The 25945-nt window shown below is 42.1% G+C and overlaps 1 protein-coding gene across 1 annotated transcript in view; it reads right to left on the bottom strand.

Moving 5' to 3' along the window:
• LOC143300446 (uncharacterized) overlaps nt 1-22602 on the bottom strand; it is a 38555-nt gene extending 15953 nt beyond the window's left edge. The window contains exons 1-3 of the mRNA XM_076614120.1: nt 22538-22602; nt 19747-20109; nt 6689-6847 (exon numbers count right to left, since the gene is read on the bottom strand). Coding sequence (XP_076470235.1) covers nt 6689-6847; nt 19747-19912 — 325 coding nt within the window. The 5' untranslated portion in view covers nt 19913-20109; nt 22538-22602. The remainder of the gene's footprint in view (nt 1-6688; nt 6848-19746; nt 20110-22537) is intronic.
• Between the last annotated feature and the right edge of the window lie 3343 nt (nt 22603-25945).

Here is a 25945-nt window from a genome sequence, read left to right as displayed (position 1 = left end):
AGGAGACCCCTTGTCCTGATTAACTGGACACTGTTCGCACAGCTCATTGGCCCTGTGAAGGAACGTGTCGAAGGTGTACGCCGTGGAAACCTCGAGGGGACAGCGGCGGGCCAATTTGTCCCACTCTGCTAACGTTTTAAAGGATAGGTTAGCTGAAGTGGGGAAGGTGGTGCGCTGTGAGACCAACATCCTGTCCTGTGCGGAGGGCTCTGCTCCGCTGTAGGCAGGGTGGTCCTGTGTGTACCAGGACCACAACCCTCCCTTGTAGGAATCTGTAAGAAACTTTCCCGGGGAAAAGGCGCCCGGGGCAGAGAGGGACTCCCTGCCTGGAGGAGGGATGGAAGCAGCACCCCTGACAGTGCGGGCTGACTTAATAAGCCATACCTGCACCATTTCTGGCACTCTGAGTTGCCTTGTGGTTCTGGAGTTAGAGTCACATGGCGTAAGGAGGGTCAAAGGTAACAAAGTAGCCTGAGGGACTGATTCGGCATACGTGGCCCTATTGGGGAGGGTCAGTTCGAGCTCGGCAAAGTCCGGGTTTGGTTCAGGCTGGTCCCTAGGGAGGCACGGGCTCAATCTGTCCCCCCTGGGATGTGGGCGAAGAGTGCTCATCTGCTTGTTCGTCCTCATCCGAAGACTGGGGCTCCCACTCTTGTTCGCAGTCCATCCCCTGCTGGGTGCCATCCCAAGTGGATGTACCCACTGGGGCGTCCTGTGAGCTGTGGTCAGCCCAGCGGGATGAGCTGGGACGATCCCGAGCCGGGACCATGGCCGCCACTGTTATGTCCTTGACACCTGAAGCGGGTGGGGAGCGTGTGGACCGTAGGTCCAACCATGCTTGGGATGGTGGGTGCCACACCTTTTCAGAGAGGGCGTCCCTGGATGCAAGAGTGACCCACGAGTGCTGTGTGGGGACAAACACCCACTCATCTCACTGTAGGACCGAGGGCTGGGCAGGTGGGGACTGCCGGCTCCGCCGGGCCGAGTAGGGCCCCTGAGCAGCCGTCGGTCCTGACAAGGAGGCCGTTGTGACCGTGGTGGTCACCTGTGGGTTGACAGAGGCCCGATTTGTGGACAGAGTGGCAATATTGGTCGAGGAACTCGACCTGACCGACAAGAAGTCGATCCCACTTGTCGGGGCTGTGTGTGTCACCCTGTGAGATGTGCTGGGTTGGGTCCGGTGGGGAGCGGACAAGGGGCTGGCCCTTGGTGCTCCCGGCAACCCAGTGTGCATCCTAGATGCGCCCCAGTACGGGTAGAATGGGGGTAACTACCCGTGGGCACCAGCCATACTGTGACCCAAACCCCAAGGGTCACTGGTGCATTGACCTCCATGAAGGGAACAACCTGGCCAAGTCGGAGGGAGGTCAGGTCCGACTTGGGTGTCAGTCCCGCCCGAAGACGAGCGGGCTGACTGCCCGGAACCGCCTGACACGCACGGGCCTCCCCCAGCAGGGGAGACCGGCCGGATAGCGGGAAGACCTGCAGAGCAGGTTGCCACGCGCCCCGAATCCCCTCCCGTGGGGAGACTGGGGTGGCTTGGCCCGGGGTGGGCAAAGTAGAGATCCCCCCCCGGAACCAAATTTTTCTCCCCCCCCAAAAGGAGGTGGGGGAGGGGGGTCGACAGAGAAGGGAGGAGGGGGAACAACAATGGGGCACGTGAGGGCCGTCTCCGAGTGGGGACCCGGGTAATGGCCGGGCGCGGCCTCCCCTCGGGAGTCCGCGCCTAGCTGCGAGTCCCCACAGCACGGAGATGACTTGCCATTCCCCCTTCTCCCTGCCTCGCGCTGGGACACCTCGGGAGGCGACGCTCGTACCTCTTTCCCCCCGGTCCCCTTCATGACCGTTTTACTGGTACGAACGTCGCCTCCGCGATCAGCGTCTAACGACGCATCGCCGCGGTCCGTATCGGGAGGAATCATGAGCTCCGGGCCTGGGAGAGTCTCTTACCGAGTCTCAATCCCAGCATCATGATTCCCTGCCTTCGTGGTATGGCACACGAGGCATGGAACCCGCGCTTAGGCACCCAGCGAAAATCCGACCCCCAACAGAGAAAGGAAAGACAGGATCGACTTAGAGGCAGAAAAAATCGAACGAATCGAGGGTGCCGAGTCGAATCGAGTACACAGAATGTAAGAATACAATAAACACAAGCCGCATGCAACAAAATAAGGCCAAAAGGATACGCTGAACAGCCGAAAAAAGCGTAAGACGAGACAGAGCGTAAACCTGACAAGATGGCGTGGAGAGCCTTGGCCAAAGGAATGATTAAGCGCTTATAGTTTTTAGAGGCGTTTGATTGGCTGAGAGCGGTGGGCCCATCTTTTCACTGTTAGCCGCGCGAAATTTGGCCAAGCAGAGCAAACCAATAGGCCTAGTTTGCATCAGTTTGACATGGTACAGTATATGACACCAAACAGTTATTACCCAGGACTTCTGCTACTGGTGAGGAGTGGAAGAGATGGTGATTGTCTCCTGCTCAGTGGGCAGTTTTTGGGCCCGCTAAAACTTGGAAAGAATGAAGGGCATGCATGTCCGGAGTGGCACCTCTAAGTTGGACTGCCTCATCCCTCCTTGTGCCAAGTTAGGGCATCTCTAGCCCTGTGGGTGATTGTTGCAGGCGAATGAGTTGGGTTGCCTTGTCCCTCCATGCACCAAGAGAGGGCATCCTTAGCCCTGTGGGTGGGAAGGGAGTGTGTGTGGGTCCCTAAGGACCAGCCACTACTGATATGTGAAAGAGCATACATTCAGGTGTGAATGAGGCAGTTTTGTCTGTGAGTGCAGTCGTCCTCCGAAAGCGAGGTAGGGATGAATTTATGAAAATGAATACATATATGTGCAATGGGATTATAAACTTACATCAACTAAAGTGATGGTGTCAGGAATATGCCAATGACATGACAAGAGATCTAGTCACGAGAAATAAGCGGCTGTGTAAGCAAACGTGTAGCGTGCACAGATATACCCAAGTAAATGGGTAAGTGTGCATAATCCGTCATGGGAAGGCATCTGTGTATGCACCTATATATAAGAGATGTACATACGCATATGAATATAGTGCTAGTATGTAGACACAGAGAGATCTGGGCATGTGAACAGAATGATGCAATTGCAAGTGTGTCTATATTGCTATGTAGGGAATCTCAATGAATAGATGTCTATGAAGAGAGATAGAAATAAAATTGTACATGTTAACATGAAAGTCGTATGAACCTATCCCGTAAGCGCACACACATATGTATACCAAGGGATAAGTATACATCTATAAGTGTAAATAGAAATGTGTCTAAATGTAGCAAGATATGGTATATATATATATATATATATATATATATATATATATATATATATATATATATAAACACAATATTTTTTGTTTTATTTTATTTTCATTTTATTATATATATATATATATATATATATATTTTTTTTTTTTTTGATAAGAAATCAAAAAGAATAGAAGGGGAATTATTGTGATTTATTTCCTGTTATTGTGTATAACCGGAAGAGAATGGTAATAGGGATGGTTGCCTGCAGAGGACTGTGTGCAAGTGTGGGGGGATGAAGAACCCCAAAGTTCAGAGGCCAATAGCCTGAGAAACAGCAAGAAAGGTGCAGTTGCTATGCAAAGATGTATAAAGTCCATGACTGGGCATCAGGACCCAATGAGTAATCGAAAGAAAACATCGTTGGTGGACAGTACGGGGGGCAGGAGTGACGTGCTGTGTCGGCGAAAGTAACTACAGCTTCAACCGCCTAGGTTACAAATGCGGAGTTGCCTCCCTTGGCACCGACAATCATCGAAAAGGGTGGTGTCTTTAGAGCACATATCCCCTGGTGCGATATGTCCTCGCTGTAGAGGGAGAAGTGTCATGCTGCGTGTGAGAGTCCGTGGTTCAATGCCACCGTAACTGACACAGGTGAAAACGGCCGCAAGGGGAATAATTATAATGTCCCTTAGTGCTGTGGGCATCCCAACCCGAATCGGTCGCCATTGGACGCAAGACAGTTGGGGCATGTGGCATGACAGCGCCATAATCCAGTGTTATGGGCGTCGTGGACGAGGGGGTGACAAGTCCGTCAGCTTGCCATGGGATGTGCATCCCCCTTTAGCTGAACGGCGGTCCATTCCCGCGAATAGCTCCTGCGAGAGGACCGACATTCAGCTGTTGTGTGTTGACGGATAAAGGGATAGACAAGATCGGCCTGAGCACTGCCGAGAGGCAGGATCGAGTTATTAAGAGACACTCCAACGTGGAAGTGCCGATATTAGTCTGGGTAACAGCAGAGTTAGGCAATGGGGCAGAAGAATCCAGCACCGCCGAAGTTCAAATGGGGCGTGCACATGCCTGCTCTGTGGGCGAGGGGCGGTGCAGGCGCAAGGTGTGGCACCGGGAAGCAGAGTGGTGCATAACTGCTGCCTCAAGTTAGCGATGAGTTGCAGATTGTTTGGTTGAGCAGCTTGCTGAGACGCCATTAGTGGACGGGAAACAGCAGCAAGCGGTGGTTTGGCAGATGGGGTCATAGCTTGGTGGGACCATGCACGCACCCACACAATAGGCGAGGAGCAGTGCCGGTGCAAGGGAAATAACTGCGGCGGTCACCGGCAAGGGTGCCGAAGCAGGGGTTGCCTCCCTTGGCTCGGGACGAGGAGGTGGGTGCACGCGTATGGGCAAGCGTGTCCCCTAGTGGTCCACCTTCCTCCCTACACCAGGGGAGGGCATCCCTACGCGCCTCGGTCGCCAATGGATCCGAGACGGTCGAGGCATGCTGTGTGGGGGGTCGCGTGATCCAATGTCACGGCCACCACCACGGACGCATCGCACATAGGGCCCAGTCTAGCGTGCAGATCCAAAACAAGCATTTTTTTTTTGTGTGTGTGTGTGTGTGTGTGTGGTGTTGTTTCCCCAAAGGGATTGTGGCACATTCCATTGGTGCAACTGTGGGTATGGGTAAAGAGATAGAGGAGGTCGACTCGTACACTGCCGACTGGCAGGGCCGAGAAAACGCGGATCGCGTCGAGTGCGTTCGTGGATCGATAAAAATGACATTAAAGGCAACACTGACCTGAGTGTGTGGCAACAAACCTCTAGAAGTCACCAGAGGAGGTGTAGGAGGTGGTGGAGGTCGGGAGTCGACCGGAGGGAGCGGAAGAAGTGGAGGAGGCGGTGGGTTGGCGTTGTTGAGAGGGCCAGGAGTAGAGGGCCCAGAGTGTCAGCGAATCGATTGCGATCGCGCCTTGATTTTAGCACGATTCCCCAATCGAGCTACATAATTATGTGACCTGGTTGGAGACATAATTTGACAACAAACAAGAACGCCAGAGAATCGACAGGCAGGCAGAAAATACAAAAAAACTTAGCCGTATGAAGAGCACAGGAACAGGAGTCATGATGGCTGCCAGAAAAAGAGGGCGCTAGCTAGCGGGACAAAGGGGAGGTTACCTACTTCCAGGAGGTTATCGGCCATAGTACTTTCGTTTCTCCGCATAGGCGGATAGTAGCTTGCACAGGACAGGAATGTCAGACCCCTGTCGGAGTCTGCACTAGTTGGGTCACGGTTAAGTGTGTGTAATTAAACATGCATTTCCAGCTGTATTTTGATTGTTTTCTTTTTGAGTATCATTCTCTGAAGATGGAAATAGACTCTAAAATGCATAAAAATTATCATCTTCACTTTGAAATGCCTGAATAGTGATCTTGGTTCAAAATATTTGGTACAAAAGCCCAGATTTAGAATTCACTATTTTTTTTCCTTCACAAAAACTTTTATTTTTGTTCTGTAACTCCGGTAATTTTTGTGCAATTTTTTTTAATTCAATTACCCCTGAATCCTAAAAATCCCCTGGAAAAGGGAGAGCACTTTTTTTTTTTTTTAACCCTTTGGTCGCTGTTGTCGCTACTCAGCGACTTGCATCAAGAACACCACAGTCACCGCACCGCCGTGCGGCAACTTGTAGGGAGAATGCTGCTGTTGCCGGTTGGCAACTTGTGCATTAGAGTTAACAAACTTGCGCTACTCTTCAAAAAATAACGCCAAACTTAGTGGGCACTTCCTGCCACATGTACCGGAAACATCCTTCTCCTTGTTGAATCAACTCTCGTGCGGTCTGGAGTGATTTTCAGCAGCTTTTTTTTTAAAACTTACTTTAAACGATGGCGAGCTCTTCAACCGATTGAGATTTTAACCAGCAGTCTCACTTTAGACCATGCCATATGGGACAGCAAACTGCAAGTATTGGCAGAAAATGATTTTGCTGCTGACAGTGACAGCGGAGAAGACTTCATGCAACATGGCAGTGAAAAAAACGAGTACCCCACATTCCCACTGGCTGCTCTGCTGCACAGCCGGTTTTCAGCTGTACTGTACAGCTGACTTAGCCAGCTAGCAGATGTTAGCAGCTTGAACATAGCTGGCAATGTAAGGGTTAAACTCTTTGGCACTGAACTGGTTAAACTGTCACAGTGTCAAACTTATAAAACATTGTACAAATATCATTGTTAAATTAAAGCATTAGTAGACATTACGTTCACATCAGTAAGGTATCTTGTGTTCAGTGCATGTGGTAAATAAACAACTCCATGTTGAAAACTGTACATAAAAAAAATAAGTAAAGTTTTATTTTCCATCATGCACATCACAAAAATTGCACACTACATCAGATTGTGGACCAGTTAGAATCACCCACCCTGTGTGTTCATGAAGCAAACAAGAGCTGTGCTTTCTTTCAGTCTCTCCACTGTCTCCACTGGACCTCCCCCACTTTTCCTTGTGTTCTCAAAATAGTACTTGACTGACTCATCAGTTGTGCTGGGGTTCAGACCCCAAACCATGATCATCTGAGCATCTGTAAACAGTGTCAAAAACAAACACAACAAAAACTTTTTTTTTAAAGAAAAGAAAAGAAAAAAAGTGAAGGTGTTTACTATGTAATTACCTTCACAGAAAAACAGCCTTGCAAAATCCTTGTGTGGAAGACATACATGCATTCAGATCTATCAATACACAATGTTCACTCTATTTAATATGCACTGTTCAACACAATACACATTCTCTCAGTTTCAAATGTGCTGCCATCCAAATCAGTTTACCAGAACTTGTTCTCTTCTCATATTTTTTATGTACCATTCGGAAATAAATCAAAATCTTTTTTGTGTGTGTGGTGGGAGGGGAGAGGGCACGGCAGTTTACCCTCTTCCAAATCTACTGAAGCTGGCTTGTGCCAGACCTTTGTACCACTCACGGCCTCTTTCTCCCTTCCCGCCGCTTCTTTCCCACGCTTTCGCACTGTGCTGTTGTGTGTGTATCGAGCGGGCATGCTGTGTTTAGTGGTGTTAAAACTGATTAATTTTTGACATCAAGTTTTCAGAGACTAGATATTTCTACATTTTGTTGTTTAATGTGTCTTGTGTAAGCTGGAAAAATTTGGGACAAAATATAGGTCTGTGAGTAAAGATTTTACTTGTTATTTCAAGTGTGTGTAACTGATGTGTGCTGGGGTTCACTGAGCCAGCCAGTGAAGATCCTGTGCACAAGTTTTCTCACCCGCGGTGCACTGGTGAGTGTTGATGCTGACACGCTTGGGAGAGGGAGGGGTGGCCGGGGCCGGGGGCATAATATCTCTTTGGCTTTAATCTGAGACCGTATATTATTTAATGATAATAACAATACAAATAATAATAATAAAGTAGTGTAAGTTGTTGAAGTAACAGATGGTTGTATGTCATTTGGAATAAGGATGAAGAAGTAGAATAAATACGTTACTGTTGTAGCAAATAATTGTATATCAGCGTTACTTTTGTATAAATGGAGATAAGTCGTAGAATCAATTAGTTGTAGCAACAAGCAGTTGTCTGTCATTCTAATTTGTGGAAAGTAGTAGTTGTTTCAACAACAAATACTTGTTTGTCGATATTATCTGTTTTGTTCGTGTCGGTTTTATTTTGGGGGGCCGATTCCATCAAGATGGATCAAAGTGATCATTCACTATCTGAACGTTTAGAGCGTTTAAATTCCTTATGCAGACTGTGTGGGAGAAGGTCCAAGAGATCAGAAAAAGATAGGAGCAAACAACAGAAAACATGTGTCAGTGTTGCTTCAGAAATCAACACGTTTTTCAGCTTGAATGTGTTGGAAGATACGGAGAGAGTGCACTCAAACTCAATCTGTGCTTCTTGTTTCACAAAGATACAATTTCTACCAAAACGTGAAAACACATCCACAACAATAGCCTGCACGTCAGCAGATATTGAAACAATGTCATATTTGTGGTGTCACTTTGACCCCAGTGTCCCAGCCAGCCAGTGTGCAGCTTGTTCACATTTTAAACAGCAGAGCAAAGGCAGACGACCAGAGAAAAAACAAAAAAAAAGTTTCAGTTTAAGACCAAGCCCCCAACCAGATCACCAGCCTGTTCAAGACGTTTCCTTTTCTGACACATTGGATTCTACTTCAACGCCAGTTAAACATTTTAAAGTTGCACCTAAACTTTGGCGAGTTCGCTCTGGTGTAGATAAAGCACTGTCTCTATTCAAAAATCACATTCTGAGGCCTTTGAGTCGTCTGAAGGCACCATTGACGAAACCAGAAGAAAGGTATTTCACAAAATGTGCCTACATTAAGCTGTCAGAGTCCAAAGATAGAATGACCATCAAGTGCCAAACTGGTGGACAACCACTCATCTTCCAAAAAATAACGAAACCCCAGAAAAGATCAGCACAGGCCCGAACACCACTGAGAAAGAAGAGAGCAAAAGTTATGAACAAAATCCGGCTGAATGTATCTGGAGACACGGAACAAGATGCAGCCAAGCAACAGGGCACAGAACTGAAGACAGCATGCAAGGCACGGTAACAACTGGTCCTTAGTGAGGCCCGATGTGGCCCAGTGTCTGTAACAGCAGAAGAAGGTGCAGCAGTGCATTCAATATTAGGCATCAGTTTGACAAAATACAGAATGCTGAAATGTCTCTACAGAAGGCTTGGGGTACATTACGCCAGTGAAAAGAAAAAGCAGCAAAACTGAAAGCACAGCATGCAGGAGTAGAAGGCCAGATGAGAACTCTAGAAATCTGGAATAAGGATGCAAAGCAGATGGAGCTGGTTCCAACATCGTGTGCAGGAATCAAGAATGTCCCACATTATGTCACCAAACTGCTGGATGATTATGACAGTCAAGGTCAACTGTCATGGCATGATGGCAGCATTCCAGAGGACGAAATTTGGATTAAGATTGGCAGTGATCATGGTGGTGGGTCATTCAAACTGATGCTCCAATTAGCAAACCTAGTCAATGCCAATTCAAAGTTCAATACTAGCGTCTTTAATATTGCTGAATGCAAAGACACTCCAGAGAACCTGAGAAGGCTACTAGGTCCATACAAAGACCAAATCACTGAACTTGAGACCATGCAGTGGAGAGGCAAACAAACACGCGTTTTTGCCTTCGGGGATTATGAATTCTTGACCAAACTGTATGGCTTGTCAGGTGCACAGGGAATCCATCCATGTCTGTACTGTACAGCAACAAAATCAGTGATCCAACATCCCCCCGAATGCAATGAAGGAAACATCAAACTAAGGTCAGTCGCTCAAATCAAGAGTGATTACAGGAAGTATCGCCGTGCAGGAAAAAACAAGAAAAATGCACAGTTGTACAACAATGTGGTCAGAAAACCAGTATTAGACATAGACCTGGAGCAGGTGACACCACCCTACCTTCATATCTTGCTGGGCATTGTCAAGAAACATCATGACTTGTTGGAAGAACAATGTCATAATTTGGATGAACAGCTAGCAAAATCAGTTGCCAGTGATAGAGACGGTACCCAATTTGACAGCTTCTCTGCACCATTTCAGAAACATGTCATGGACATCAAGAAGCTCAGGGGGCAGCAGAGTTATCTGAAAAATCTCAACTGCCAAGCAAAACGCAAGAACAGCAAACAGCTTCAGAAAAAGATTGAGAAACAAAAAGAAGTTATCAAAGAAACAAAACAAAAATGACTTCATTGCCAATTCAAACTGGGCCAATTGCTGCAAATCTGGACAAGACTGCAGGAAAACAGGATCTGCCCCCAAACTTACCACGCAAGGGCATTGGTCGGAAACCACTGCAACAAATATCTGAAGAAAGATGTGTACAGAAGTATCTGTCAGAGTGTCATTGACAAGACTGTTGAGGCCACCAAAAACAAGGACATTCAGGAAAGGGCCAGAGTTATCTGCGGTAAATTTACTCATCTGAACTCTTTTTATTCAGATGTGCATCAGCGCATATCACACTAACGAGCCATCTGTGAAGATGAGGTTGAAGACATAGAAAAATCAATCCAAAGCTACATGGCATTTTACAGACAAGTCTTCCCCAACATTGCAGTGATTCCAAAGCAACATCTACATGGCATTTTACAGACAAGTCTTCCCCAACATTGCAGTGATTCCAAAGCAACATCTGTTTTAACAGCACTGCACTCCCTGGATCAGAAGATGGGGAACAGGAATGGCACTGTTAGGGGAACAGGGAGGCGAGGAGACACATGCCACTGTCAACAATTTGTTGAGGAAAGTGTGGGGGCTGAGGAGCAAACAACTGCTCAAGACTCTCTTGACAGAACAGCTGACAATTGTAGCACCCTCGTTACAGAACGTGTTTTCTCAGCCACAGAACAAAGAGTTATGATCCCATGCGCACACACATGCATGCTCGGGTACACACAGACACACACACACAGAGAAACAGACACACACACACGCACGCACACAAGCACGCACTCTCTCTCTCTCTCTCTCTCACACACACACTTACATGCAGATCGGTTATCGGTGCATATGAGTAAGAGAGAGGGGAACAGGGAGAGAATGGATACAGAGAGACAAAGAGAGTGCAATCTGAATTAATTTTGATCTTGAGCTTTTGAATCCCTAATTTACTTGCAATCTCTCTCTCTCTCTCTCTCTAAAAAAAAAAAAAAAAAAAAAATATATATATATATATATATATTGTGGCCGTGTACCGAGTGGTTATTCAAGGGTACGGCACAAAAGACTTAACTAAATGATTGATTGAATGAAAGGATAGACAAGATCCCACGCACAGGCCAGGAACATATAGAGGCCAGTCACAAATGGGGTTTTCTATTGTTTTATTTACAATAGTTATAAGAACATAAGAGAAAACTAAGAAGAGAAGACTGAGAAGAAGTAATAATGAGAAGACTAAGAAGAAGACAGTGCAGCAATACGTAGCGAGGTGTCAGCCGTTGTGGGGGCACACACGACACAACACACTGCTCTATGCAGCAAGAGAGAGAGAGAGAGAGCAGGCTCTGGTCAGATGACTGACCAGGTATGAAATGACCACTCATCCCTCACTGTGCCAATTTATGCAAGTTTAGTGGACTGCAAAGGCCGTCACGTGTGCTTGCAAGCAGATCGTCACTAATCACGGAGAATCTGATGACAATTGTGTTTGTTTAAAGGTGTTCAGAGACAGATTTCTAAATGATTCCTGAACCGATTTACGTCGGATAAGTTGCAAAAGAAAGAGCTCAACACCTACTTTATAATGAGTATAAAATGAAGTGTTGGTTATTTAAGATGAATTTATAATCTTAATTTAAGTCACCTGAACAGGGTCAGTTTTAACAAGCTCGTCGCTGAAAATTACAAACTGCGTTAAATCAGTGTAACATAGGCAAACATAAATGGAACAGACTTAAAGATGGAATTGCGATGATTCTGCCAGTATATAATACTTGTAATTTACTGATCTGACAAAAGAGTTATTAATTAATTACGGTGGAACAGAAACACAAGTTTCTTCTCAGCCAATGACGTACCGCGACGCGACACTGGTCGAGCCTTCAGCAGGTGATCTGGCGAGGACAAAATGATGTAAGCGGAGTGACATCACACATTCTGTGTGCGGGTTAGGAGGGAAAACGTCGTCTGCTGTAGCTTGTGCGTGAATAGTGTTGGAGCAAGCATAGCGCGCTTGGTCACATATATATATAGATAGATAGATAGATATATTAGTGGACGCAAATTTCATTCACCAGAGACAATAAATAGGAGTTTGTGTGTGTAGATGATAGATCTTATCATGTGCATAATCACATGAAAGCAATATATGGATGTCTAAACTTTGTATGTATCTATGTGTTAGTTGACATCTATGTAAGTTGTTATTGTTGTAAATATTTGATTAGATATCTAGAACCATGCATGGCTTGGGTTTTAAGCTTGTGATAAGATTAAGAAAAAATATCTCAAGCAATCGAACAGTGACTAAGTCAGTGAGAGAAGGACTTTAAGGACTTTGAGTCTGAAGATGAAGAAACAGGTTAAAGTCAGGCCTATCACAGCCAATTCTAGCCTATCTTTTATCTGAAGTCAGGCTAAAAGTTTACTAGTCATTTGTATACATAGGTACAGTTGGCAAATCTGTTGCTAAAATGTTATGAAGTGAAAAGACAGCGTGGGTCAGCAAGTCAACAGTGTGAATTTTGCCGGAAAGGTATTGTAACTGAGGTAAGTGTGTGTGACCTCACATTCTCAATGAGACAATTGGAAGTACTGGCAAGTTTGATTGTACCAAGTGATGGCACAGTGTACAGCTGGAGAAAACAAGGATGATGGTGACTGTTACGCGAGTAGGCTATTGTTGTTGTTGTTGTCCTGTTCTTGTTACGTGATGCATTTAGTGTTGGTGTTGTCTTTGTAAACAACATTTTATGCATGCAGATGTGTGTATCAATTTGTCTGGGTCTCTGGCATGGTTTGTTCAAAATGTGTACAGCAATCTCTCTCTCTCTCTCTCTCTTGCGAGCGCTCATGCTTTCTTGATTACCTTGGACCCTTTTGTTGTTTTTTTCCATGTGCGCCCGTGGGAAATATTTTGGAATACATTTTTACTCACTCTCTTTCTGTCTGACTTTCACTCTCTGCTTCTCTTTCTCTCTTGCATGGGTCTTTGCGTGTGTATTATTGTTGCTGTCTTTGTCTTCAGGTAAAGAAAACTCACATGCAAAAAAATGTGTATGCATGATGATGTATCCATGCATCACTGCTGTCCGGATCTGTGGCATGACATATGTATTTGGCACCCGTGTGTGTGTGTGTGTGTGTGTGTGTGTGTGTGTGTGTGTGTGTGTCCCTCTCTCTCTATGTCTGTCATCTCTTTTCAGTCTATTTCCCTGTCAGTCTATCTCTCTCTCCCTCTCTTATGCAGGGGGGCGTGAACTGACCTTCGAAGCGAGCAGGTCACAGGTCACGACGTCCTGCTAATTTCGTAAATTGTGTCGCACAGATGCAGTCATTTGAGGTTATCTCTTGCCAGCACTGACATAAGGTACCATGCCTTCGGCACTGCTTACTTTTCGGGCGGTATGTGGCTCTTTTATCTCTGTATTCATCTCCTTTATGATGAAGCGGGCCGCTGAGAAGAAAAGTCTGCGCATCGCCATGTTGACACCGCGGACAAAATTGCACGGTGTCACCCTTGGCCTGCTCCTCACTTTATTGTTCTGGGGCAGTTTGCTGTTGAGGTGTGGGGATGTGGAGCAGAACCCTGGACCCGGACCTGGACCCAAGTCGGACGGCATGAGGCAGACCAGGCTGGGCAGCAGCAGACGCAGGGCCAGCACGGACAGGACCACCACCTCCGACAGCAGTGGGCAGACAACTTCCTCCTCACAGCAACCTACCCTTGCTGACGTCATCGACATGCTGCAGTCATTAGACAGTAAGTTTAGTGATATGAACAGTACAGTCTGTGGTATGGAACAGTCTATGAAAGAACTCACTGAACCATGTGGCACACTGTCTGATGGAATAAAAGATCTGAGGGAAGAAGTCAAGGTACTCAGAAAAGAAAACGAGGGCCTAGTCAGGACAAATTCTGAACTTATGTCTAGAATTGATCAGTTAGACAGAAAACTGATGATCTGGAGGGCAGGTCTAAACGGAACAATTTGATATTTTATGGAATAAGCAGAGGTCAAAACGAGACAAATGACCAGTGTGAGGGAAAGGTGCAAGACCTTTTGACTGACAAACTGGACATGAGTCAACATGTTGAACTGGACCGGGTCCATCGTCTGAATGGTAGGCCAGACTCCCCTATCATAGCAAAGTGTTGTTTCTACAAAGACAAGGTACAGATACTGAAAGCCAAGAAGAAACTGCAGGGCACTAATGTGTTTGTGGGGGAGGATTTCTCCTATCGAGTTAGGGAGGTAAGGCGCAAGCTTTCCCCTCATCTGAAGAAGGCCAGAAATGAGGGGAAAAGGGCCACAATGGTCTATGACCACCTCCTAATCGATGGCAAGAAGTTTTTTCCTGGCAACCAGGATACCTTACAGGAATCCAGGTAGGAAGATGGCCGGCCAGTGAAATGTTTCTCTCCTGCTGGGGAAGGGAACAAAAATAACCGCACACCGTGTGTATGTTCACCTGTCACAATTGTCAGTGACACACACGAACCCGGTCATGTAGGTCAGGTCAGCGAAGCCGAGCAATCGGCTGACAACACAAACGAGCACGTGCAGGATGTGTTGCGTGGAAATGTAAATAAACCCTTCTCCTTTTTGTTGTGGAATGTACATGGTTTGCTGCCTAAAATTGTCAATCCTGATTTTATTTCGTTTGTTTGTGGATTTGATTTCGTTTGTTTAGTAGAAACGTTTGTGGAAGATTGTCAGTTTGATGTATTTACAGGGTATTCAGTCTTTAGTAAACCAGCCGTAAAATTCACTAAACAAGGGAGACGATCAGGTGGATTACTTTGTTTGGTAAGAAATGAGTTTCTTTCTTATGTTAAACATATTGACACGATATATATAAATGTTTGTGCTCTGTTGACTGATAAACAGCTATTTGGACTTGATAAAGATGTTCTCTATGTATGTTCATACATACCACGGAAGGTTCTCCTTTTTATGTTTATTTTGATATTGACAATGGAATTAGTGCTCTTGAAGAATGTTTGACTGATTTATTGTTAGAGAAAGAAGTTTATGTTATTCTAAGTGGTGACCTAAATAGCAGAACTTCAAATATGTCTCCAGATTATTCCGTAGAAGATATGTTTAATGTACAACACAAAAGACAATCTCTTAATACTTTTCGTTCTTCGAATGACTGTAATCTGAATAATTATGGAAAATTACTACTGAATATGTGTACTGCTTTAGGTTTGAACATTTTAAATGGCATGTGTAAAGGTGACCTAGAAGGTTTCTATACATACATGTCTGACTCCGGAAGCAGTGTTATCGATTACTTTATATTATCAAATGAACTGTTTACATTATTATATGATTCATGTGAACTATCTGTTATTGAACGTATTGATTCTGACCATTTGCCTGTGAGAATGCGAGTTGCTGTTCCAAATGAAAACTTCTGTGATGTTAATATACAAGAAAAACGTTGTGTTACAGATAAATTTGTATGGAATGATGAATATGCTGATGTGTATACCACTACTCTATGTAATGAAGATAAGCGAATGAAAATAGACGTAGCAATTAATTTAATTGATATTGATGTTAATAACGCTCTTGGAATGTTCAATGAGTGTATCAGAGAGAGTGCAGAATGTATGAAAAAACGTGTGTCTTTCAACAGTGTTAAGAAGAAGAATGACTGGTTTGATCAGGAATGTGAACTTTTTAAACGGAAAACTAGGAGACTGTTACGAAGATGTCGTCATACATTAAAGGTTCAAGATAATACAGAATATGTAATTACTAGACGTGAATATAAATATCTACTCAGAAGAAAGAAGAAACAGTATAATAGGTCTATGTTAGATAAACTTATAATGACAGTCAATAATCAAAAAGAATTTTGGGATGCTGTTCGTGGATCATCGTTTAAAAGAAAACAGCCTAGAAATACCATTTCAGTTGACACGTGGTTTCAGCATTTTCAAGCCTTATTAGAAAAAGATACAAATGGTATTCAGAATGATGAGACACCTGATGTTGAATTAGAAGGATATGTTAATCGTCCAATTTCTAAAGAAGAAATATTACTTGCTTTTAGAAAATTAAAAAGTCGAAAAGCGGCAGGTCCTGATGGTATCATTGCCGAACTATTTAAGAACGCAAATGATCAGGTTGTGCACTTTTTCTTTAGAATGCTTAATAGAATTTTTGATCATGGTATATATCCAGATAGCTGGGCTGAATCTGTAATTCAACCTATTTTTAAAAAAGGCGATATTAGTGACCCCAATAATTATAGAGGAATTTCTTTGACTAATGTGAGTAGTAAGTTATTCGGAATAATAATTAATAATAGATTACAGGAGTGGGTGGAAGAAAATAATATTACAGGTGAATGTCAAGCAGGGTTTAAGACGGGATACTCAACAATCGACCACATGTACACCTTGCTAGCTCTAGTTCAAAAACAATTTTCATACAATCGTAAATTATATGTAGCATTTATAGATTTTGAAAAGGCTTTTGATTCCATAAATAGAAATCTCCTTTGGCCAGTTCTCTTAAAGAATGGTATAACAGGTAAATTATATAGGTGTATCAAAAGTATGTCTGATGAGGTTAAAGCTAGAGTCCGATGTGGTGCCAAACTGACAGATTACATAACATGTACTTCTGGGGTTAAACAAGGTGATGCATGCAGCCCAGTTCTTTTTTCTTTATTCATAAACGAATTAGCAATAGAAGTAATTAATAATGGTAGGCATGGCGCTATGCTTTCACTTGATGCTTTTGAATTATTTATTCTTTTGTTAGCCGATGATGTCATTTTGATTTCAGAGACAGTTATAGGCCTACAAACACAATTAAATAGTCTACAGCGTGCAACAACATCTCTTCAGCTAAAGGTAAATATGTCTAAAAGTAACATCACAGTATTTCGGAAAGGTGGATATTAAGTGTAAGAGAACGGTGGTTTTATGATGGTGCTACATTACCTGTTGTTAATGTATATAAATATTTAGGAATTATATTTTCAACACGCTTAAGTTTTGGTGCTGCTTGCAAGGAACTTGCAAGTAAAGCAAAAGGTGCTCTGATATGTGCTATGAAAAGATTATATACGTTAAACAATAATTCATTTCATTTATTCATTAAGCTTTTTGACTGCCAAATACAACCAATAGTGCAATATGGATCTGAGTTATGGGGGCTTGATAATTCTGTTTTTCATTGTGAATCAGTTCATTTAATGGCTTTAAAGAAATTTTTAGGAGTCGATATGCGAACGCCAAATGACCTTGTTTATGGTGAAACAAATCGTTATCCAATATATATAAACTCTATTGTGAACTGTATTCGCTACTGGCTTAAAATTGTACGAATGGAAGATAACAGAATACCGTTTAAGGCTTATAAAATGTTGTATGATTTAGATAATAAGGGAAAGAAAAACTGGGTAACTTAGGTTCGTCTTTGTTTGTTTGAATATGGATTTGGCTTTGTGTGGATGGAACAGGGCGTTGGTTGTGTTAATGGTTTTGTATCTGTTTTCCGCCAAAGGCTGATCGATTGCAGATGGCAAACGTGGTATAATCACATTCACACTAGCAATAGATTTGATATGTATAGAACGTTCTGCAGTGTACAGGATTTAAAACATTATTTGCTGCTAGATATAGATAGACACTTGAAATTTATTATAACGAAGTTTAGATTAGGAATATCTGAATTGACAACGCATCGCTCAAGGTACAAATCATTTAGTGAAAAGGAGTTAGTCTGTCCATTGTGTAATGAATCCCAAGAAAATGAGGTACATTTTGTCCTTTGTTGCCCGGCACTAACAAATATTCGTGAAATGTTTATAAAACCAAAATATTACAAACACCCCTCCCTGTTTAGATTAAGTCTACTTATGTTGTCAAGCAATAGTAAGGAAGTTCGTGATTTTTCTTTGTTTTTGTATAAGGCTTTCAAACATAGAGAAATTGCTATTTCGTGAAATGAATATGATTATATGTTTTGTTATCCATATTTATACTTGTTTGCACAATGTTCATGTGATCCCCTTCACGCGGGGCTGAGGCCTATATGTGAATAAACCATTCCGTTCCGTTCCTCTCTTATGCGTCTAAATGTTGGTGTCATTGTTTCCGTCTTTGTCAGTCATCATAAAGAAGAAAACACATATGCAAAACAGCTTGTATGTGTGATGATGTACGTATCTATGTATCATTGCTGTCAGGGTCTATGGCATGACATGCGGCGATATGTGCGATGTGCATATGATTTATAAATCTGTCTCCATCATCCGCCTCCCTCCTCCTATCCCCCTCTCTCTGTGTCTCTCTCCTTTTGTCATGGCTGTTCGTACTTATTGACACGTGTGTCTAATGATGTGGTTCCAAACTTCACATACACAAAGCAGGTAGTATGCAGTCCATTATTAACTTTCCACTGGGATCTAAAGACATGAAAATATTTCTCTCTCTCTCTCTCTCTTTTTTTCCCGTCTAATATCACTTCAAGTGGAAAGACGTTAAACTGAAGATGAACACACACACAAACATCTGTCTCTCAAAACACACACACACACACACATATATATATATATCTCTCTCTATATATATATGTGTGTATGTGTGTGTGTATATATATATATATCTATCTATATATCAGACTCTGGTGCTCTGCAAATAACACTATGTGGTTTGTGGGAGGTGGCAGCTGCGCTATTCTCTCGCTAAGCATGCTTCCAGACAGACACTTGCAGACACAGCGGGCACAGTTTAGAGTACTGGTCAAACAGTGAGATTGTGCTCGTTTTGATTTCTCACCCTCCGACATCATGATGTGCCGGATTCTGAACTAAATGTCTCAGACGGAACTGCCATGAGGGGACAGGAGAAGGTGGGAGACTGCAGGTGACATAATGAGGACACATAAGTATATTTAAACAAAGAACCTACTTCCTGTAAAATGATTTTCCATTTACCAACAACAGTAATTTTCAGTGATATATAATATAATATTCAATGAATGTGTGCATGCCCTCATACAGGTGTATGTGCTTCATGTACATATCAGTGCTCAGTGGGGCACAACTGCAAATCCATTACTCAGCACACATAACTGACTGCTTGATTTAAAATGAAATAAAAAGTATTCTGAAATAAAAGATACAGATATTACCAATCCCAAAGTCCATTCACAAGATAATCTTGAATGTGTGGAATTTGCCTGCTAAGCTAGGGAACTTTCGACCTTGCAAATAGACATAACTCATTAACTGGCAAAGGAGTACAACCTGTGCTTTAATAATATTTGTGCTGAATACTGGAAATGATAATGCTTGTACAGTTGTAATGATTACTCCATGTTGGTAAATAATGATAATGGTGTATTCATAAATGTGAAGAAAAAATGATCTTGGTGTCATATTTGACACTTATTATCCTTCAATTCCTATAACTTTTTTGTTGCTGTTGAACTAAATAAAGATAATGAAATGACTGGACTGATCAAGAGGACTTTTATTTTCTTAAAAATGGTTTTATCAAGTTATAGGCTAGTAAAGACTCCGGTCAGACCTCAAACGGAATATGCTGTTAGCTTTTGTTGACTGCAAACGAATGCTGACACTATGACAGAGCTCAACACTATACATATCATGATATACAGGATGTGCATGTGAACAATCAGCAAGTACCAGAAGCAGAGTAACAAATGACATAGAAAAGTGATTTCTTGAGCAATAATTACAAAGCAAGATAAACAGGACTGAAGGAACATACCATTTACTTGAGCCATCTTTGTAACCTCAGAGCTGGAATGGTCTGTCTGGAGCAAAGTCAATGTTTGTGCAAGCCTCTCCTCTTCCTCTTCTTCCACTGCTGATAGTGTGAGCTCTTCTTCCTCCTCCATGGGTGAAAGTCTGAGCTCTTCTTCATTCTGATCCATTTCTTCCTCAGACTCTGCCAGAACGGTTTGCAAGTTTTGGCGCTCAACAACTGGAACCAAGATTTCAGATTCTGGAGCATCAGATCATGTCTGTGATGTCTGTGCCATCACTTGGTTCAGCTCTTGATGGGTTTAGCTGCATCCTGACCTTATCTTCTGTGAAGATTACAGGTTCATTTTGAGATGAATCTGAAAGTCTGAAAAAAAAAAAAAAAAAATCAATTTCGGAGCAAGGTGTAAATATCTTAGCCTTTCAACATAATGGCATTCCCTGCGTGCCTCTTTATTCTCCATCAACACTACAGTACCAATATAAAAAGTGCATTGTATTCATACCCCAAGTCCAAGTGAAGGAAAAACATATGCCTAACTTGAAAAGTTTAAGAAAGTATCTTTACCTATGCAGGCTAAAGGTCTCTCATTGTTTTAACAGTACAATTCTGGTTCATCTTTTTTTTATTTTATTTAAACCTTGAATGGAAAGACTTCAAGAGGGGTGGAACATAAGAAATATTTCCATTTCTTATTCAAATATTATAAAAAATAAAATTCAGAATTTGCCATCTGGGGTATATGGTATGACAAGAGAGGACCACGCCAATGTTTGACCAAGTTGTTGTTGCCTCTTCACACAACTGAGGCAGGGAGGGACTTGTTGGGTATGTCACCTGCTGGGTTTATGGTAGAAGCTAAACCCATCCCTGTCTCTGTTGGTTTCTGGGTGTATTGGGAGCTAGGATTATTGGTTGACTCCATTCTTCACTCTGCCTCCCAGGCTGGGCTAGCTGACTTCTGTTTGTAATCCTCTAATTCTTAACCAGGTTTTAAGGGGTGATGTACTGCATGCCATTTTGCTCTGACTTATCGTTGTCAATAAAGAATATGTTTATGCCACCATCGCCAGTCTGAGGGATCACTGCCATCATCACCAACAGGGGGCCACTACTGTGGAGGGCCTGTCAAGAACTGACTGTCCTTGCACATCCAATGTTGGCTACTTGCAAGCTGCAAAGCAACACAATGCATGCAATGATAAGCAAGACTGGTGTGATTTTGACCAGCAACTTGAGTTTTGAGTTTAGGAATGAACTCAAAAGAAAGGAACTGATCACAAAACAAGGTTGGATGTGAGAAAGCATGAGGCTACCTTCACACTAAACCCTGCCAGTTGCTGCCAGCAGCTGCCAGCAACTGGCTGAAAATTGTGCACACATCATTTAGCACTTTCCCACCATGTATGCTGGCGGTAAGTGTTCACACTGGCAACAAGCCATCTCCAGCCAGCTTTTTTATTTGTCTGATGTAGACAGAAGAGATGGATGGCTGTCCAAGGAACAGAACTCTTCAATGATACAAGCAGCATGAATCCCAATAAATGTTCGCTTCTTCCATCTGGAGAGCGCTGTTTCTAGCTGACATATAGTGCTCTGATGATTTGACCACTGCACCTGTCACTTACAAATACAGTTTAGTTAAAAATTGGGATGACTAAGATTCCATAAGGTTTTCTACATCCCATATCTTTGTATGATTTTTTTCCTCTTCAAAGTTCAATGGCTTCAGGTCATGTACTCAGATTTAAAAAAAAATATATATATATTAAGAAAATCATCACATTCAAACAGCATTTCTTTCATTGCCATCTATTTAGTAAAAATTAACATCAATTATTGAATAAGAGTAAGACCTTGGGTGTGGTACTTTGTGCATTCTTTTAGTTTGCATGCAATGTGTTCCATCCAGGAAAAAAATCTGTTATAATAATCAAAAGGAGAATTTTCTAAAGTTAGTGCACCACCATTTTTTGTCATTCTGAACTAATTTGAAGAAATTATATTTTTACATTATCTAAAGTTACATCTTGACCGCCTTTCTAAACATCAGTCACCTCTATTCTTCATTTTAGTAATGGGACTGTGTGTTACTGTTATTCCATTGTGTCTTTACAAGAATACCTTTGTAATCCCTGGTTTTCACTTTGTTACTCTTCTCTGTGCTTTCTCAATCATGAAATAATAGGCTGCTTCTTCAAACTGGGTAAACTACAGTTTCACAATCAAGGTGTTCAGACCAAAACGAAAGTACGGGTGGAAAATATACCTTTAATATATTATTTATATATCTACATGGAAAAGCAAATATTGTACCTGGACCTGTAGACTTTTTCTTTTCAGTTTTCTGTTATTCATCAGTTCACACATACTGGTGCATGATATTATCAAAGTTTTAAACATGATTTCTTCGCAGTAAAAACATACAAGAAACATTTTCCACCAAGTCCAATCAGTTTCTCTTCAAGTTCAAACATGGCTAAAGTTCAAAGACCAGACACTTTTCCCCACAAAATTTTCCAATATCTTCTATCATGTCATTAACATATGTTATCAGCACTGACTTCAGTGAAATCAGATCAGCCAGCTGACTGAAATTAGCCTTGTGGAAAAAGAATGATAAATCGAAACTAAATTCTCACGAAAATCTCACTCAAGATGGGTAGGAACCGAATCTGTGATATTGTTTGTTTCCACGGTTGAACATGCTAAACTCTCATAACAATGCATATAAAATGTCATTGTCACAATGACCCGACTCAAAACTGAAACTTTGAATTACTTGTGGACTCACCTCGTCTTGTGTGGTACACCACGGACATAAATATTCACCAGCGTCAAACATCCGGTTTGGCGTTCTCGCCCAGATTGTCCAAGGGAGGCGATCCTATCACATCGTGCGTGATAACATTTATGTCCCTTTAAAAAAAGTGTTTTTTTTGTTATTGTTTGTTTTGTTTTGTAGTTGTTGTTATTTAAACAAAACAACAACAACAACAACAACAAAAAAAAAAAAAAAAAAAAAAAAAGGAAAAAAGGGACATGGATGTCATGCCTGCAGGTACTGCAAGACCTATACAATAGTTGTACTCGCACTCTAAAAGAAGCAATGAGCAATGTCCAAAATTATTGCACTTGTTGGTTTCATTGCCATGGATTGTTTTGTGGGATAAATACACGGAAAAAAAGCAGTATAGTGGCACATTAGTTTAGTGATTAATTAGGATTGTATACTGCCCATGTATGCAGGCGTGCACATGAGTGTGTGTGTGAGAGAGAGAGAGGACACACGGGATATATCAAAGCAATCTGATAGAAATTTGTTATAACCAGCATGTCGGATGTAAAGAAATCTGGATGCAATTTTGAATGTTTCTGGTGATTCGTTAAGTGTCTTTGGCTGTATAATGTGCAGACACACAAAGGTCACCATACAAGTATGCACATTCCACTGACTCTTAAAGCACCTGCATACTTTACACAGCCACACTCACTCCCACTACCCACACTCATACACAGAATTACAAACACACACATGAATGCAGCCAGCTTCTTTCTTCAGCCAAGTATTTCTGAGATGTGATGGCCTTGTTCATGATTCTCAACATACCCAGCAACTTCAGATCTTCCTAGCTGTGGACTGCCGATTGCACTACCAGCAAGTCTGTTGACTTGCTCATTTCCCTCAATACTTACATATACAAGGCAGTGCCTGTTAAGTGCATGTACTTTTTAGCTCTGGAGGTAGTACTTTTAATCATGCCACTCTGGACTCCCAGAGTTTGAGTCATCTGGCATGCTGATTTGCAGGCATGCCTATAGATATCAGCCAGTTGACACCACTGTCATTTATACTTCCATACTATCAGGCTAGAGAGGTAAATTTGTAAAGTGTGCTGCATTTGCTTTCCTGATTGTTTTTCCATTCAACTTCATAGCATATTTTCACCTCATTGATCTATGGTGACTTGGGGACATGTTGATGGTTTGCTGCTAAACCTGATTTGATACGAGTATTATCTCCTTTCCTCTACTCCTGTGTTCATGGGCTGTAACTCCCACATACCACTGTATGGCTGGGAATGGGGTTTCTCATGTATAACCTTTTTTTTTTTATCAACCAATTTGGCAGCTGTACGTGGATTCCAAAGTATGACCATTCTGTGTAACTCTGCAGTGAGTATTCTGTGTAAAATTAATTTGAAAGAAAGAAATGAGTCAATGGACTCCATTCTATTCATTTTTAGGGGGGGAAATCCATGGATTGAGGAGAGCTGATTTACTGATGACATCAGTAACATTTTTATCGTTGACCTTTCCATGCAATATTAATAATAATAATAATAATAATAATGGATACTTATATAGCACACTATCCAGAAATCTGCTCTTGGTGCTTTACAAAAACGCTTTTGATAACATAAAACATTATATCTATGTTACATACACACACCAAAATGTGACCACACACACACACGCACGCACGCACGCACACACTGCATACATACATTTTAACATACATGTGTATCTAACAGCTACCCTAACACATACGCACACATAGGCAGGCACAAACTTACATAAACACACGCACACACAATACACATTCATATACATGCATGTAGTTATGTACACATACATATGTATACACACATAGTCAAGCACACCTAACGAAAAGGAAGTGGACCTGCCACAATTGAACTTATTGCTGAGGGAAAAGGTGAGTTTTGAGACGAGATTTAAAAGATGCGAGGGAATCAGAATGACGGAGGTTATCAGGGAGTTTGTTCCTCGTCTTTGGCGATTGAAAAGAAAACGATCTGTGTCCATAGGTCTTACCAATATTCCGAAAGGTCATTGTGTGCATTTTCATTTTGATTGAAGAAATTATGGATGAACATCTAGTTACATTAACTACTATAGCAGATGATTACAAGAAGAACCACCACTAAAAATTCATTCTGTTTCCTTTTCACCATTACATTTTCAATTTCATTATCTGTTAATGAAAAAAGATTTGGATTAAAATATATAGTACATTTGAATAAAAAAATATTTGGTTTAACATCATCTTCAGGTTTAACATCAACCTAACAGCAAACCACACTCGAACACACATACACACACACTGGAAATAAGAATTTGGTTTATTTACAAAAGACAAGACTGATCGTAGGAGCTATTCCCGATTAATGCAATGACACTCAACAGTATATCATGACATATGCCTCCCAGATCAGACACTGTAAATAAAACAGAAGCATGTGCATCAGTTGTTATAATTTACAATGAGAGATGAACAATTGCACACACGTTTTTGACTGATAGGATCACACTCCAAATTTTCACAGTAGTTCCTGGCATCAAGCCCTGGCACCACACACACTTCACCAGGGTCCACTGTAATTACATCAGTTTTTGATTCACACTGATGGTTGCTGCGAGCTCAGGCCAAACATATGTGGGGGGAAAACATGGGGGGAAGGACAGGACTATGCAACCTCTTGTGCTTGCTGAGTTGTCTTGACTGTCTCTTAGCAGTCATGTCAGTCTGCAATGGCCTGACTGTACTGTGTGCCACCATCTTGACACTGCCATGACACAAGCCAGCCAATCACAACCCTTACATACGCTGAGATCCTGGGGGTAATTCTAAATGGCTTTAACAATAGTTCTAAATGGCTTTAACATTACAGGTCTGGTACTTGAGCCATTTTTGAACTAACCTGATGTTTCCCTCTCATCATAGAATTTGAACACAAGAGCTCTAGACAGAGTAGTAAAAAAAAAAAAAAAAAAATCAGTCTCCTAAGTTATGATTCTGCCATAAAGCAATTATACCTTCCATGACCAAACATAAAAAAACCCTCTTAAACAGTCAAAGAACAAACATGTAAGAAATGAATTCAGAAAACTGAAAGGAACTGCTGAAAACCATATGAATAAAATAAACTTGTGCGTATTTTTGGGGAGGATTTGGGAGCAGACATGTAAGCTTCAGAAAAGCTTCAATATAAAAGAAAGGTTTGCTTACAGAAAGAGACAAAAACAAACAAACCCCTCACACATTCGAATGAAAAAAGCAAGAATCTGGACACAAAAAAGAACAACCCCCCCTCCCCCATACAAGCCAACCAGGGGAACCAAAAGAAATGTCAATAATGAAATTAGATTATAAAAATATCAACTTGAATGTTAAGAAACA

This window comes from Babylonia areolata, chromosome 26 (genome assembly GCF_041734735.1).
Source record: "Babylonia areolata isolate BAREFJ2019XMU chromosome 26, ASM4173473v1, whole genome shotgun sequence".
In the NCBI taxonomy this organism is placed as follows: Eukaryota; Metazoa; Mollusca; class Gastropoda; order Neogastropoda; family Buccinidae; genus Babylonia; species Babylonia areolata.
This window is presented reverse-complemented; position numbering and strand designations above follow the sequence as displayed.